The sequence below is a fragment of the Lissotriton vulgaris genome, chromosome 4_1 (genome assembly GCF_964263255.1).
Source record: "Lissotriton vulgaris chromosome 4_1, aLisVul1.2, whole genome shotgun sequence".
In the NCBI taxonomy this organism is placed as follows: Eukaryota; Metazoa; Chordata; class Amphibia; order Caudata; family Salamandridae; genus Lissotriton; species Lissotriton vulgaris.
In genome coordinates, this window is record NC_141691.1 from 812,486,311 (window position 1) to 812,502,862 (window position 16,552).

General features: G+C 45.2%; 1 protein-coding gene across 1 annotated transcript in view; it reads left to right on the forward strand.

The window, feature by feature from the left end:
- CDKAL1 (CDKAL1 threonylcarbamoyladenosine tRNA methylthiotransferase) overlaps positions 1–16,552 on the forward strand; it is a 2,392,744-nt gene that overhangs the window by 994,792 nt on the left and 1,381,400 nt on the right. The window contains exon 7 of the mRNA XM_086965147.1: positions 4,085–4,205. Within this exon, the coding sequence (XP_086821273.1) occupies positions 4,085–4,205 (121 nt within the window). The remainder of the gene's footprint in view (positions 1–4,084; positions 4,206–16,552) is intronic.

Sequence of the window (16,552 nt, forward strand, 5' to 3'; positions counted from 1 at the left end):
AATTGGAATACCAATCACCACCCCTCGACCCCAAGAGGGATTCTCGTCGCGTACAACTGAGTAGTGCCACTCTGATTTATTTAAGTGCAGCAGCCAGTCGGATTATGTGCGGCCAGACACTGTCCAGGAATGAAGGTCTCCTGAGCCTGAGAAAATGAGTGTCTAGTGCTCTGCTTGGGTGAGGGTGGAGTTTTTAGGTCTCAGACTAGCATCCCACGTAGTGGGCGGAGTCGAGATTTTATGTTTTGGCAGTATGGGGGCTTGAACCCGCCCCTCTTCTCCATTGGCTGGCTTCCTAAACGGATGCCAGCCATTGGAGGAGAGGGGCGTCACTCTGTTCAAGCCCCGTCTTTTTGCGATTCGGGGGCCGTGTTTTTTGCAGTTTGTAAGCCGTGACGTCATCCGTCACTCAACTGCTAAAAACACGCCCCCGAATCGCAAAAATTTCGGAGCTTTGCGACAGCCATTTCTGCCTGACCGCGTACGCTATCTGTTATCTATTCCCGCTGCCCTATAATAAAGACCTGCAGAAGGCAGGCCGAGCTGTCTGCCGCCGTCCCCGATTGTCCCTGACTTCAGAGGCAAGGTATCCCACCTCATTGCAAGAGGGTGCTTCCGACGATCTCCACCCTCCTCGGCCCTCAGAATGGTGCGTTCCACAGTTGACAACGTAATTCGTGAGCTTTGCAATGATGTGGCCGAACACAAGTGGACGGAGCTCCCTGGGACGTGTCCCTGTCCGTTTTGCCAGGAGCAGCGCCATGTCTGAAACCGAGCAAAAGGCTTGGTTTGCTTGGTACGTGGGTACATGCCCAAGGCACATAGATACCTCCAACTAAGTGCGGTAGTCATGCCCATCGTGTGCTCGAGCTGGGCAATTAGATGTGACCAATACTTCAGCTTGTATAAATATGAATCCAAAAGGAAAGCCAGTGTATCTCCTTTGAGGAAATCAATCACTGACCGGCAGCGATGTCCAAAGAAAACCCCACACATTAGGAAGAAATAATCTTCCACATACAGTCGGGGCTCCGGCAAAACTGCACATGAACACAATAGGGGCAGGGAAGCTGAGCAAGCATGGTCCCGCCTCCACTCCTTGATTGGGCGCTAGCACAGTAGCCGGGCGACTGGTTGGCTGAGCTGCTCTGTCCGTTGGGGCCAACTCGTTCGCCATCACTGAGATCCTGGGATTCAGCAACCCCATCAGGCTGCCCTTTAACTTCACCTGGCCGGTGAGACTGCGGGATGAGTGCAACGAGATCGGGGTGTGACTGTGTAAGGGGGGGGGGGGGCGCAAGGGGCATCAGAGCGTTTGTGCGTGAGACTGGGGGGCTGCAGGCATTGTGCGTGTGACTGGGGAGGCTTAGGTTAATCAGGATAGTTGTGTGTATGTTTGTGGCTTTGCGAGTGAGGTGCGTGCTAGGATGGATCGGATGACAGAGAGAAGCTTTTGCATGTGAATGAAGAACACGATAGGGGCAGGGGAGAAGAGCAAGCACAGTCCTGCCTCCACTCCTTGACTGGGCGCTATCACAGTAGCCGGGCAACTGGTTGGCTGAGCTGCTCTGTCCGTTGGGGAGGCTTAGGTTAGTTGTGTGTGTGTTTGTGGCTCTGCGACTGAGGTACGTGCTAGGATGGATCGGATGACAGAGGGAAGCTTTTGCATGGGAATGAAGATGTCATTGTGTGTGCGATTAACACAAACTGTATGCGTGTAAAAGTCTGAGGGGCTCTGCTGTGTATGGTTGAGTGCCCGGAGACACTGTTGTATGTATGCCCAAGCAGAGAGAGTAGAGAGAGTGTGTGTGTGTGTGTGTGTGTTCAGGCTGCCCTTTAACTTCACCTGGCCGGTGAGACTGCGGGATGAGTGCAACAAGATCGGCTTGTGTCTGTGTATGGGAGGGCGCATCAGAGCGTTTGCGCGTGATACTGGGGGGCTGCAGGGATCGTGCGTGTGACTGGGGAGGCTCAGGTTAATCAGGATAGTTATGTGTGTGTTTGTGGCTTCGCGAGTGAGGTGCGTGCTAGGATGGATCGGATGACAGAGGGTGTGCATTGCTGTAACCCCCTGAAACAAAGACCTAAGCTAAAGTAATAGAAACTTCTGATGACATAAAAAACAAATGCATCAGTGGAAACTTACCAAATAATGGTGGAATGGGTTGTATTGTGTCAGACATGAACAGGATGGACTGGAGGATGATGTCTATCATTAATATAATTACTTGTTAAAATGTGCATTATTTAAATAGCTTTTTGTCAATAGTGTCTGCAAATGAGCACTTACAGGAACCCCTCAATTTTACAAGTAATCTACTGACAGAAATGTAATAAACACACAATTACATTGCAACCTAAAATATACATATTCGAACAATGTGTTTTCCCAAATATTTTATTAAGCAAAAAAAAGAAACCAATATTTTAATTCATAGGCAAAGAGGGGTATTGTGGGTTCAGACAGGCATCACAAAAGGTGCCGTTATAGAAAATATGCCTGAGTGCAGAGTGAGTGTGACTGCAGTGTGAGTGCAGAGAGTGTGAGTGTAGAGTGAGTGCAGCGGGTGTGAGTGCAGAGTGAGTGTAGCGAGGATGTGCAGAGTGAGTGCGACTGCAGAGTGAGTGCAGTGAGTGTGAGTGCAAAGTGAGTGCCTCTGTTCCCTGCTTGTACCTCTGGTCCCTGCTTGTGCCTCTGTTCCCTGCTTGTGCCTCTGTTCCCTGCTTGTGATCCCTGTTCGTGCCTCTGTACCCTGTTCGTGCCTCTTTCCTCTGTTCGTGCCTCTGTCCCCTGTTTCCCTGATTGTGATCCTGTTTTTCTGTGCCTCTGTTCCCTGCTTGTCATCCCGGTTTTTCTGTGCCTCTGTTCCCTGCTTGTAATCCCGGTTTTTCTGTGCCTCTGTTCCACCGGTTTTTCTGTGCCTCTGCTCCCTGCTTGTCATCCCGGTTTTTCTGTGGTCTGTGTGTGTTGCTTTGTCTGTGTGTGTGCGTGGATCTGTGTGTGTGTGTGTGCATGGCTGTGTGTGTTTGTGTGTGTGTGTGTGTGTGCGTGGCTCTGTCTGTGTGTGTGCGTGGCTCTGTCTGTGTGTGTGCGTGGCTCTGTCTGTGGGTGTGCGTGGCTCTGTCTGTGGGTGTGCGTGGCTCTGTCTGTGGGTGTGCGTGGCTCTGTCTGTGGGTGTGCGTGGCTCTGTCTGTGTGTGCGTGGCTCTGTCTGTGTGTGTGGCTCGGCTCTGTCTGTGTGTATGGGTGGCTCTGTCTGTGTGTGTGCGTGGCTCTGTCTGTGTGTGTGCGTGGCTCTGTGTGTGTGTGTGCGTAGCTCTGTGTGTGTGAGCATAGCTCTGTCTGTCTGTCTGTGTGTGTGTGTGCGTGGCTCTGTCTGTGTCTGTGTGTGTGTGCGCGGCTCTGTCTGTGTGCGTGGCTCTGTCTGTGTGCGTGGCTCTGTCTGTGTGTGTGTGTGTGTGGCTCTGTGTCCGCGAATACTCTCTACTACTCTCTAATGCTCACCTATTGCCATTGTAAATTACAATACCATTTATTTATGTTTTAGAAAAAAAATTTAATGAGCAATGCCAATAGCTCTACCTTTAATAATGCCGAGACCATTGCATTATAAATGCTTGTTTTTAAAATCCCTACGAGTTCTGCCCTACAGCTTTGTGGCGAACTAGTATGACAACGTCTAAACGTGAACACAAAAGCAGGGCTTCAAAACCAATGAGCAATGTTATTGGTAAATTGGAGTCATAACTAGCAATCACTGCTAACTTTACTTGCTGTAATTACCTGCTTGCCGCTGTAGACATGAAGGTTATGTAATAAATGAGAAATCTGTTTACACTGCGGCCATTGAAAAGAAGACTAGGCCCGCAGGAGGCACGTGACAATAAAACTACCGCTCGTGCCTGTTGTATGGTGATATCTTTAAAACATGCTAAAACATGAACCTCTTTTTCCCTCTCATACTGCCATTCTGCAATGTTTAAAATAGTTAAGTGCCAGATTTAATATGTTTGACAAGAAAAAAATGCATTACAGGCAAGTGCTGTGACTTATGTGTACATGTATTTATATGCTTGGTTTGAAGGTCACTCGGTGAGGCTGCTGGGTCAAAAGAAGGATAATGGAAAGCGGCTGGGGGGAGTGCGATTGGATTTGCCAAAGATTAGGAAGAACCCACTGATAGAAATCATTTCCATCAATACAGGGTAAGCTTTTTTCAAATTTGCTCATAAAATATTCAGTGCTGCCTAAGAATTCAATTTCATTTTTTGCAGGAATGGTGCGCGGCTTCTTCCCAGTTTAATTCTAAAGTGAAGGAGGGAATGAGGGAGTGAAAACCCCCTCAGGGATTCTCAACAGTGTCCTTTAAGGAAATACAATAATTTCCCTGTTCCCTGATTTCATTGCAGTTCAATTTGTTTTGTTGGTGGGGGTGCAGGCAGCAGGATAAATGTGTTTTTTTAATAACACAGTGTGCTGTTGACAGTGTTAAAGGTAAACTACTCAGATTTGATTTGCCAAATATTCCCTCGGGCCGAATCCTACAATCTGCTAGTTATTATGTTTTTTGGGAGTGGGGGTGGGGCTTGTAACATATATGTTATCCTAAGCAAATGAGCTGTGTGAAGACTGTTCAGTAATCACCTTCATCACAAAGTCATGGTAGCATGCTGAGTGATTGTTTTAAAAAGTATAATTTACGAACAAATTGTAACCGTTCATGTAAAAACATAAGGGTTATGTTAAAACCCTAATGTTGTCCTTTTCTGCATTACATTTCCTGAAAAGTGATTAAGTGCTTTAATTGGAGATCTTAATAAACCAATGGAACTTGGGTTCCATAACTACTATTTTAGCTAGGTTGAGTAGTCTGATTGCAGTCAAGAAGGTATAGATATGTGGATGATGCTGTACGAATATTAAAAGTGAAAAGAACAGATACTGGATGGAGTGCTGAACAAATCAAACAATCACCCTAGTCACAGATGTTGATTTAATCAATCCTTTTCTTGCTCACCACAGCACCAAGTTTGGACCTAGCCTTATGCAAATCAGTCTTGACCCCGGCTCCCCATGGGAATAGTGCAGCTCAAACTGCCAGACCAGGCCTTCCCTGGGGAGGTGCAATGAGCAAAAGAAATATGGTTTTAGGCCCAGATCTCTACTGGGGATGAATCTTTGACATTGTTCAGCATTCTGTCCATCAATTGTTCTTTTTGCATTTGTCACCTTAAGTCGGTCCAGACGTAGGTCCTTTGCTCATCATGAATTCAAGGTATTCTAGCTGGTGAAGGGTGATACCCCAAAACCAGTCCTACGATATTTGTTTCCGGTCAAGGAAGTGCCTATATTGGCATTTCTGGCTGGACTGTTCCCATGGGGAGCAGGATAAAGACTGATTTGCATATGTCTAGGTCCTAACCAGGTTGGTGTGGTGAGCAAAAAAACGATGGATTTAGGCCCAGATCTCTGTACTAGGATTGAGTGTTTGATATTGTTCAGCATTCCATCCATCAATTTTTCTTTTTGCATTTGTACGAATATTAAAGACCTCCCACAATGTTCTGTGGTTTTTATACTTTCATAAGCTACCCAATACTTTTGTTTGCTACGATAACATTGAGGTCCATTTAATTATGTGTTCTGTAAATTGATTTAGGTCATACTCCTTGGTGGGACCAGAAGTGGGTAACAATTTTAGCGGGTACAGCTTCCCACCAAACAATTGCATTAGTGTTCCAAAAGCAGTGCCGTAAGTGCCGAAATATTCTGCTACCTCAAAAATGTGTCCATTTGCAATACCCCATGCTGCAGTGAATACTGGTGCAACCTTGAGAAAAACAAAATGGGAGGAATGCTCAAAGCTAGACTGTTGGGCTGTTATTGACCTTTCTTCGTCCTGACACAGCACCTGCAAATATTTCGGGGAAGCTTTGAGCAGTGGACTCTTTTGTTTCTCTGATTAAGGTACAGAGTCCACCGAGTACCGAGTTTACTGAGCACCAAGTGATAATAATGGTCCGGAGGTATTTACAAGCCCTGAGAACACAGACTACTAATATTGTGGTTGGGACATATGTAATTTCCTGAAGAAGGTGATGGCTGCTCATTTATAAGCCCACCGAAAGGTGTTGATGCTTTGTGAAGAGGATACTATTTAAAATCTGTTGGGACAATTGTATTGTATGATTAATATTGATTTTTACCTATTGTGGATACAATTGAATACTGACTTGATTTAGTAGTTCCCTCTAGAATCAGGAACTAGTGTTCTTTTCCTTTTTGTTACCAATTTACTGTTCTATGTAACCAATATTTTGGCTTTTAACTTTTATGTTTTTAACTAGCTATGTATTATGTTTTTTTTATCTAAATGAAGCATATTTGATATGTCTTTTAATAAAATTGATTGTTATTTTTAGTGCAGATATTTGTGGATCACATCCTTTATGTACATTCTCGGTACTGGTGTGAGGTAGTGTGCAAGCATTGTATGGTGAATGTATTAGTAGCCACTGGGGCACTTTTTTGTGACTGAAGTCTATAACGGTACCCCTCCCTTTTTGCCAGTGGGTCCCTCTCTCCTCTTTGTTAAAGAGACGAACACCAGAGGACAGAAAAGGTCAGAGTGTCGCTGTGGCAGCGTGAAGATCCTTACTTACCTGGGAGTTTGTTTTGCAAATTTTGCACACCAGCGCTTTGCAGTAGTCAACTTTGCAGTTGCAGTTGCTTTCCAGAGCAAGGGACCTACTAAGGGGTTGTGCCTGTCCTACTCACCCCAAAAGAGGTCAAGTTTGAATCTTTTTCTTCGTCAACCCCCACTCATTAATGGTAGATAGTCCTTAATGTAGGACCAGTGCGACATTAAGGAGGGGTATTGAAACAAGCCGATGTTCTGCTGCATTTATCTCTCAACAGCTAGGGCATCTCTGGTAAGTTGGTCGGTACGTGTTACTGTTTTATTTGCTGTATTGCAAGCATGGTGACAAATGCAAAAACAGTTGATGGACAGAATGCAGAACAATGTCATGCATTCACCCCAGTACAGAGATCTGGGCCTAAATCCATCATTGTTTTGCTCACCATGCCATTACAGTTTGAACCCAGCCATATGCAAATCAGTCTTGACCCTGTACCTCATGGGAACAGTCTAGCCCGAACTGCCAAGCCAGGTCCTCCCTAGACTGGAAAAAAGCATCCTAGTACTGGTTTCGGGGTTTCCCCCCTCTTCAGCCAAGATAGCTTGATTCCAGTGGCATGGAGAGCACAGGACCCACGTCTGGGCATACCCGTACCACTCGGGGTGACAAATGCAAGAACAACAGTTGATGGACAGAATGCGGAACAATGTCCTACATTCACCCCAGTACAGAGATCTGGGCCTAAATCCATCGTGAACAAATGATGGCGGCATTATCTAGTGTTAATGGTTAAGTACTTGTACATTATAGAACTCCTCCAGAGAACATTGGTTAATTCTGTGCCAACAGATGTCCAGTGATTGGTCAGCTCTATTGCCCATACTCTGTCTTCTGCGCACTACAAAACCTTCGTCTGCTGGCTACCGGCAACATAAATATAGCTACTTTGTGAGAAGATGGGAGGAGGTTGAGGCAACCATCTGCTAGAGCTCCACTCAGACCCTTCTGTGACAACAAGCAGACCAGGGAGAGGAGCTACAGGTGCATAATACACAACATGGTGAGCAGAAGGCAGTAATGGCCATACAGATTTTGTGATTGAAACTATTTTCCAAGATGTTTTCCCTTCTACCGGATTCCTCGAACTTCCACTGTCTGGATTCTCTGTGGAAGAGGAGGCTAACACTCCTTTCTGCTGAAGTACCTGGTGAGTATCATAGAGGGTGGGTGAAAGAGTTGACTACAGCAGCAAGCTGAAAGCACAGTTCCCATGAAATCCAACTGCAGGATTGCTCTAGTGCTCCTCTCTGAAGAGTGATACCGGCCATATTGTAAGAAACACAACTGACTTTGGATCAATTGTGAACTCTTGAGAACAGAGTTACACAGTGTCAACGTCAAATAGTGCAGCTCCCCCCCATCACCATGCGCTGGAGTTCGAAGACAGGTGCACCATTTGTCCTTGTGAAATTAATTACATGAGTGGTCATGTGATGGAGGCCGATTGGCTCCTGCTGAATATAAGATGGAAGCACAAAAGCATAGTGGTCATGAGCTCAAGAGGAGCTGTCCTGCAGCTGCAGGGTGGGGGGAAGGGGGGGGGACATTGCCCTGTGGTGGATGTTGTCTGAATCTCGTGGCAGCCAGACGTAACATAGGTGTGATCAACATTGACACCATTAACCTATGTAATTTGGATTAGTGGACCCATACGTTTTGAGTTCATTAGCGAAATGGGAAAGGGTTAGAGGTAACTAAACGTGATTGAGCAGTAAGCGTAAGAGGTAAGATAGGGCATATTTTGATGGGGCCAAAAAATTCCACCCACCCCATCCTAATTTAGTTTTCCTCGCATGTATTTGTGTGAATGAAAGCCGAAGAAATGGCTAGTTTTGAATTACCGCGCAAGCTGAGTGAAAAGGTTGTCTACTCCACAAACCACCTTCCTTTCTTTTATCAGAAGGTTCTTTTACACACCTTTCAATGATACCTTGTAATCCTGTAGTCGTACCGAAAACATATCATTCTTTTTCTGATAGTTACCAATTAAAAGGGTAGTTTGTGTCAGCAGTGGAGTTTGCCAGAGGCATTACGTTAATTCTCAGGGCCCTGGAAAATATTTTGTATGTAAATTTGTCTTGGAATGGCATTTTAATGCAAACGCAGTTATTTATTTATTGCATTAATCGGAAATGGAAATTAAGTCATTTTCTTTCCAAAGAAAAATGACCAGATAGCCTGCTCAAGCCGTGAATCCAGGACATTGTGTTTTTGCTGCAATCTCAGGAACAGATGATGGAAATCTGTGGTTTGGAAAGAAGAGGGAATTGTTTTTGTAAGTTCATGGCAGGGCGTCCGTGCACAGATTGCAGACTTAAATATTACGATGCTAACAGGTTTTTGGGCAAGCAGTGGTTTCTTATAATTTTATGTCCCTTTTTGTTTTCAATGGGATGACATCAGATGTGAAGAATACAGTTACCTTTATGGCAGCTCTATTAACCGTAGTCCATTGATTGTATTACATCTCTAAACTGGTGGCGGAGTCTCCAACTACCTCCTTTTGTGGTCAGAAACTGTTCAGGAACCTATTGAAACGGTGTTTTTCACAACTTGCATAGCAAATGTGCATGGGTATACTCTAACAGCGCTTTGCAGCCTGTGCATTGGAATGTGTTGGTCAGACAGTGCGTGCGCTTGGGTATTGCACAGGGGTCTCTTTTTGCATCCTCTCCATATCCCTTTTTAGAAAAACAGAAAGCCATCACAGTGATGGATTTGAATGATGGCAGATGAGTAGGGTAAAGGGTGTCGAGAATAATAGTAGAAATCCTACAAACCAAGAGTGCTGAGGGCACCATATAGAAAGTGCTGTTCCTACTTCCTGGCTCCCTCAAATTTCCAAACTGTGGGTGCCTGCCACAGAAAGATGATAGAAAACAGGGAGGCAGCAAAAGGCAGCTTAACGTTACCAGTTCCTACAAGCCTCTAAAAAGGCGATAACTGCTATCCAGGTGCATGCATTAGCTGTATCAATACTCTGTTGAACTTTGTTGCCATAGCTAGCCAGTGGGTGTAGTGTATCACAGTTAAGGTTGGTAAATAGTAACCCTACACTGGGTGGCTGAGGCTATTGAGTAATTATATACTATAGGCAAATTGGGTACTTTTATTGTAATAAAAAATATCTCATTCTTTGTGTGAGAAGTTGGCCTAATATATGATGCTCACTAGTTCTAGTGATCACCTTGTATCAGTCCAAACAACCCTTATGGTGATTGGTTGTAAGTCAACCTTATAGACCAGCTATCCTAATGGTAGCATGGACAAAGCAGTCATAGGCTAAACTCTTTTGGCATGTGAAGCTAGCTGTTTTACCACATATAACCCCTTGAATACCAAATGAAAGGACACCACACAGGTAGTTATGAAAATAAACAAGATATTTATTAACTAACTAACACCTCTGAACTCTTTATGAGGTCAGAGGGCTAAGCACATGACGAGACTCGTAAGAAAAATACGTTAAGTTGCACAAGTTACAATGTTGCCCTAGGGGCGCAACAAATCATATACTAAGTAAATGGTATAAGGAAGTTGATTAAAGGAATGGAGCGGTCCAGAGGCTGTAGGATCGCTGGGACTACACTATCCTGACTTTAGGTAAGTAATAGGAGGCCCACGGGACGCGTGTGCAGAGTGTTTACTCGCACGCGAGATGCGTAACAACGTCTATGGACAGTACAGTTCAAGAAAAAGGTGAGTACGGACAATCCTGACTAGTTAGGACTAAAACGACTGTGGAACTGGACACTAAGAGAGTCAATCTACCCTTGAGCACCAAAATGCTCTTGTTACCTCACCCACAGGCTGCGGGTACATAGGTGCGAAGTTGTGTCGGTTTCCGGCGTTGAAGTCTATGGAGCCTGAAAGGAAAGATGCTGCAGGAGACCAGGAGGAAGATGTCCGGTGTGATCCAAGGGTGGATCAGAGATGCTGAAGACCTGAAAGCAGAGGGGACAATGTTCAAAGTCACTAGCCTGTGACTTGAGTGGAACCAGAGGCTGTCGTCGTGATCAGGTGAAGCGTGGACGCTTGACTCTGCAGCCACGTGGACCAGGTGGTGTCTTCGACGACCAGGATGGAGGCACGAGCTGTCCCACGCAGGCTCTCGCTGTCGGCGGTGTCGGATCCGGAGTTGGAGTCAACAGGCCTTGGCAAAGGCAACCCACGAGGTGAGTGAAAAAGACGTCTGGTGCGGACCAGGAGGGTCCGGGGTGCCTCTCTTTTGGAAGGAAGCAAGGGCCAGTCTAGAGCAACCAGACCAGCGGTGTTGATGTCGTGGATCGTCTTCTAGGAGTTCACTAGCCAGCCGGCAAGTGACCAGACAACGCGTCGAGCAGCAAACAGGCAGAAGGGCCCCACGCAGATCTCGTGGATGCTGGAGGGCTGGTCTTCGGTGCAGGAGCTGCTCGGGGCTGGGGCTTCTCAATCCCCAAAGCACTTCGTCGAGGTTACCTCAGAAGTCGTGCTGGAGCGAAGTGCAGCTTCTTCCGAGATGGCCGGTCCCACATGTCTCGTCGCACCCATGGATCTCAGCTGTAGGTTGAGGTCGGAGAGGTCTGGGAATCAGGATCTCGTCGAGCTCTGAAGTCTGGATCCTCGAGGGAAGACGACAAAGTGAAGCCGCTGGACGCTTGATGGTGCCTGCTTGTGCAGGGTGGACACTCCTTGCCCACAAGGGAGATTTCTTCAGTCTTCTGTGTAGAAAGTCGAAGTCCAGAGTTTCTTCTTGTAGAATTTCAGTTCAGGATTAATCTGATTTGGAATGGGACCAGCTCCTACCTTTATCCTGCTAAAGGGGGCTGTACTATCACTAGGTCCCTCCTATGGGTGGGACCAGGAAGGGGGGTGGTTACACCCCCTATCCTTTGTCCGGTGTCGCGCCAGAGCTGGAGTGCCCCAGGAACTGGTTTAGACCAGTGTATGCACAGGGACACCTTGTGTGCCCCAGGCATGTCTCATTCCCCAAAGCACTTCGTCGAGGTTACCTCAGAAGTCGTGCTGGAGCGAAGTGCAGCTTCTTCCAAGATGGCCGGTCCCACATGTCTCGTCGCACCCATGGATCTCAGCTGTAGGTTGAGGTCGGAGAGGTCTGGGAATCAGGATCTCGTCGAGCTCTGAAGTCTGGATCCTCGAGGGAAGACGACAAAGTGAAGCCGCTGGACGCTTGATGGTGCCTGCTTGTGCAGGGTGGACACTCCTTGCCCACAAGGGAGATTTCTTCAGTCTTCTGTGTAGAAAGTCGAAGTCCAGAGTTTCTTCTTGTAGAATTTCAGTTCAGGATTAATCTGATTTGGAATGGGACCAGCTCCTACCTTTATCCTGCTAAAGGGGGCTGTACTATCACTAGGTCCCTCCTATGGGTGGGACCAGGAAGGGGGGTGGTTACACCCCCTATCCTTTGTCCGGTGTCACGCCAGAGCTGGAGTGCCCCAGGCATGTCTCATTCCTTTCAGCCCGGTCCTACCCAATACACAAAATCCTGTCTGGGGTGGTGCTAGCACCTCCCAAGGCAGGAAACCCTTTGTCCACGCCTCCCTCGCTGGAAGGACTCCCAGGAGCAGGAGGTCAGACTTGTGTCTGTGGTGGCAGCATCCATTTTGTGATGCTGAGGCTCGAGTTAACTTTAACCGGGGTTCACAGTTAGGTACATGTTGTGTCCCTCTAGAAGGGTGGAATGCTACCCCCGTCGCCAGAATTGGTGAGGGGGTAGTATTCCAATTCGTATGACACCTTACTCGACATGTTTTGATAATGCTATACCAAAGTTAGCAATAACCGCGAGGATTATAATGCACTTAAGAGTATATGGTATAGCGTTATCATGGAAACAGCTAAAGGACTTGGTTCCGAAAGCTGCAGACAGGCTCAGCTCATGCCAGAGCACTATCTCACATAATTCCAAGCACTCTTCCTCCAGGATTGTTAAGGCCTGCCATAGGAGTGACTTATAGGAGTATATGTGTCCATTTTAGGTTTAGATATAGGTATACTATATCTAAAGCAAAGGGTGATTACACCACCTTGCCCCAGCTGATTGATCAGCCAGTTGTGTCAGATTTGGATGGCCAGCCAGGGGTGGCATAATACATGCTGCAGCCCCTGGTAGGCCTAGGGTGCACCTATGCCCTGGGTACCTAAGGTACACTGTACAGGGGCTGATAAGGTGACTCAGTACCCAATTAGATATGTACCTAGAGTACATGGAATCCATTTTACAGGGAGAGCAGTGGGCCTGGGGTCCTGAATAGCAGGGCCCCAGGTCAAATAAGTCGAAAAACCAGCTAAACACCAGGCAAAAAGTTGGGGGTAACCATAGTCAGATATCCACCGTCCTACACTTTGTATATCCGATATTGTGTTACAAATCATTGGTTTTGTCAGACCTCAGTATGATTTTCCTAGATGTTAGGGTTTTCAGGTTTTGTCGAGCTAGCATCCACTTTCTGCAGCAGATTCATAAATCATATTTGTCTGGTTCTACATTTTAGTTGATTATATAACATTTTTTTAATGTTTTTTAAAAAAAATTAAAAACAGAGTAGCCTTCAGTTTACGTTATATGCAGTGGCGACTGCTTCGGATCTGGGGTGGGGAGGCGGGAACTAGATTAACAAAAATATTTAAATGTACCTTTGCACGCCTTTCCTCCGTCCTCACTCTGCAACACCGGAGGCACCCAGGCCCCCAGCCAATCACAAGGCTATCATTTAATTTTTATTTTTTGCACCAAATAGCACAGCAAAACATTGACACTTATAGACTTTTAGAATTAGGAGTCCAAGATGCAAAATTTATAAAACTCAAGTGCATTAAATGTCACTCTTTGACATGTGTGTCATTTAGAGCTTCCCTCTATGTCTGTTTCCTTTGGAAATGGTATATTGTGAGACCTGTGTGCATCAAAAACTGGTCCAGGCGATTCATGGCTTGCTAGAGTAAACGTAGAAATGGAAGATAATTGAACTGTCAGGATCCAATATCTATTGCCTAAACCTAGTGACATTCTAGAGCCTGTAGATTGCCCAGATATTCTTTATCTCCTATATAAAATAAAATAAAAAGTTAACATGAGGATTTTCTAACTCGTAGGTCACAGACCACATTTCTTGGAGCAGTTTGAGATGCCAACTCTTTCAGAAGCTGAGGGGTTATGTTTAATCACTGGGATTAATAACAAAACAAATTATGAATCCATCAATGTGTTGCTCTTATTTGCATACATTTTCAGGCTTTCATTGCCAACTATATTTGCTGTGGTCTTCAACCTTATCCACACTGTGTACTGAAAAAGTTATGCATTCACTTGCTTCACTGCCCAATAGTATGACTTTGAGGTCATAGACAACTCTAGTATCTCTAATGACTTACGCATTTCTCTCCAAAGTGGTTCACCATTGGGGTCACCCAATGCTTTGCCACTTGTATAGCCCCTAAAAACTTGCTTAGCAGCACAGACCAGTATTAGCCATAGAGGATTTCTTGGTCTTGTACAACCAACACAGGAATTTGTAATAAACAAGATTTTTTGATAAAAATTGTTTCATTTAGCCTACAATGTTTATGACTCTTGTGGTGTTGTGTATGTGGCGAGTACTTTTGTGTTTAGTGGAGGTTTTAGAATATTGGGAGGCTGTACAAAAAACTCTACGAACTCATTCCTGCATCCAGGGGTGTAAATCTCAGTGCTTCAGTCAATATATCTGAAGCATCTAACATTTTTTCGGCTCCTCCATTGTTTGTCATGCCTGACTTTCTACTGCAAATAACGTTTGATCTCAAGTGAAATGCCAGATCTTTATGTGATAGTAAGCTCAGGAGTACTGTGAATAGTGGTAAGTCTGTATAAGAACGCAGTTGGCTTCTTTTGAATTTCTAAATTGTCCCAGACTAAAGTCATTGAAAGAATGATGCTGGCATAAATTGGAGAGCGAATCTGAGGAATGTTGTGAGTCGTTGATTTGTCACCATTGGCTATTCAAGACACAACTACGCCGTTCACTGGTGATGTGTAGGTGCACATGATTAAATGGGAATAATTCAGAGCAACAAGTCAACCTCCTTCCTTTTACTCCTTCCGCTACAAAATAATGCTTTAGTACCTCAACTGCCTTAACCGTCTTCAACTGACTCCATGTCACCTCGACTTAGGTTATGCCACAGGCCCTGAAAGGAAAATGGCTCTCTACCTAGGTCAGTGTTAAAGAGGGAAAATATAGGAAAAATATTGAAAGCAAATAAAGGGGTTAGTTTAAAAAAATGTATAGTATGAGATTAGGTATGAACCTGAATAATAACCCTACTTACATGGCCGTCCTTTACTCAGACAGCCCCCTGGGCAAAACTGAATTTGGCACCCCTTTTGATCCTCATCTTTCACCGCTTTCCCATTTGCTCCCTCCCATTGGTGATCCTAGTGGGGTGCCCTTTTCTGTTCACAGGTCACGTCCTGGCTGAATACCTTAGAGCAGTGACCAGCCTGTTAACACACTTTTGCTCCCTGATTGTAGTCACTTATTCAGTTGCTAAACTGGAGGTGAGAGTCCATGGGAGGTGGCATGGGAGAAGGAAGGGTGATTGGGAGAGAGGGGGTCGGAAAGAGGCTAAGGAAAGTAAATAAAACAAGATTTTATATACACCCTGGAGGTAATGAACTGAACCAGTAGCCTGGAATGAAAGCAATATCCAAGGCAGCTTGGGAGGTCTGCTGTGTGTATTACCCTTTAACTGTAGGTGCCGTGACCCTGAGCCCTGCTCACCCATGAAAATAGCCGGTCCTGCCTGCATACACCTATCTGTAAGGTGCTACAAAAGTCGTCTGAGTCTTACATGGAATTTAACACAGTCCTCGGTTCTTGGTTTTGGTGTGTTTTGTGTAGAACAGTGGTTTTTAACTTGGGGGTCTGCAGTCCGCGATGCTTAGTCGGGGGTCGCAACTGGTCAGAAAATTAAATTATATTCGCAGATCAATAAAGTGTATATATACATAAAAGGAAAAATATAAAATTGAAAATGTGTATTTGTGAAGGTATTGGAAATTGAAGACTAAAAATGAAGTTGGTATCCGTAGCTTGATTAGTTAGAACAGCACAAGTACAGCAAACAAAATCTAGGAAATGTGTTTGCTGACCTCAGTTAAAGCACTGGTTTGTGTCTGCCAAGAGCACCTTGCATTATGAGCACAAAAAAAACTGTGATGTGTAAAAGTTTAGCATATCTTTTATAAATGAAAGGAGATTTCGAAAAGCTGTACCCCTCCCCGCAAAATTTCAATTTTTATAACCTTATAATTTTTTTATTTGAAAATAAAATACAATATTTCATAATTAGTGTATGTATTGGATTTATACCCCGTCTATATTTGTGTGTATTCGTTTGAGGTTCAAATAAAAGATAATGCCTATGCTGGGGTCCCCGGTTTAGAGTTGTGATTCATATGTGGTCCACAGATGTCAAAAGATTAAGAACCACTGGCTTAGAACATTATCTCTAGGCCTAATGTATTTCTGTGACAGAAGGCATTTTTGTTGACCCTGCTGAGTTGAGTTGTGCAGTCACCCACTGTCCTCACTCCAGCAATGAAACTGCTGATCACAACAGTCGCTGCTGAGTGAGCGTAATTAGATGCATATGTGGTTAGAGCGCCAGACCTGCTCAACGTCCTTTCCAGTCAAAGAAACTCCTTGTTTGTATTTGTTTAACTTATTTATGTTACTGTTGGTGGAGCGGGGGTGGGGTCTTGCTCAGTTTTCAGCACAGCGAGGTAGCCTCCATCTTCTCTATACTATTTTACGACGAATCCTTTATTGGCCATGTGGTTTGTTTTATTTGGCTTGCACACAGAAAGA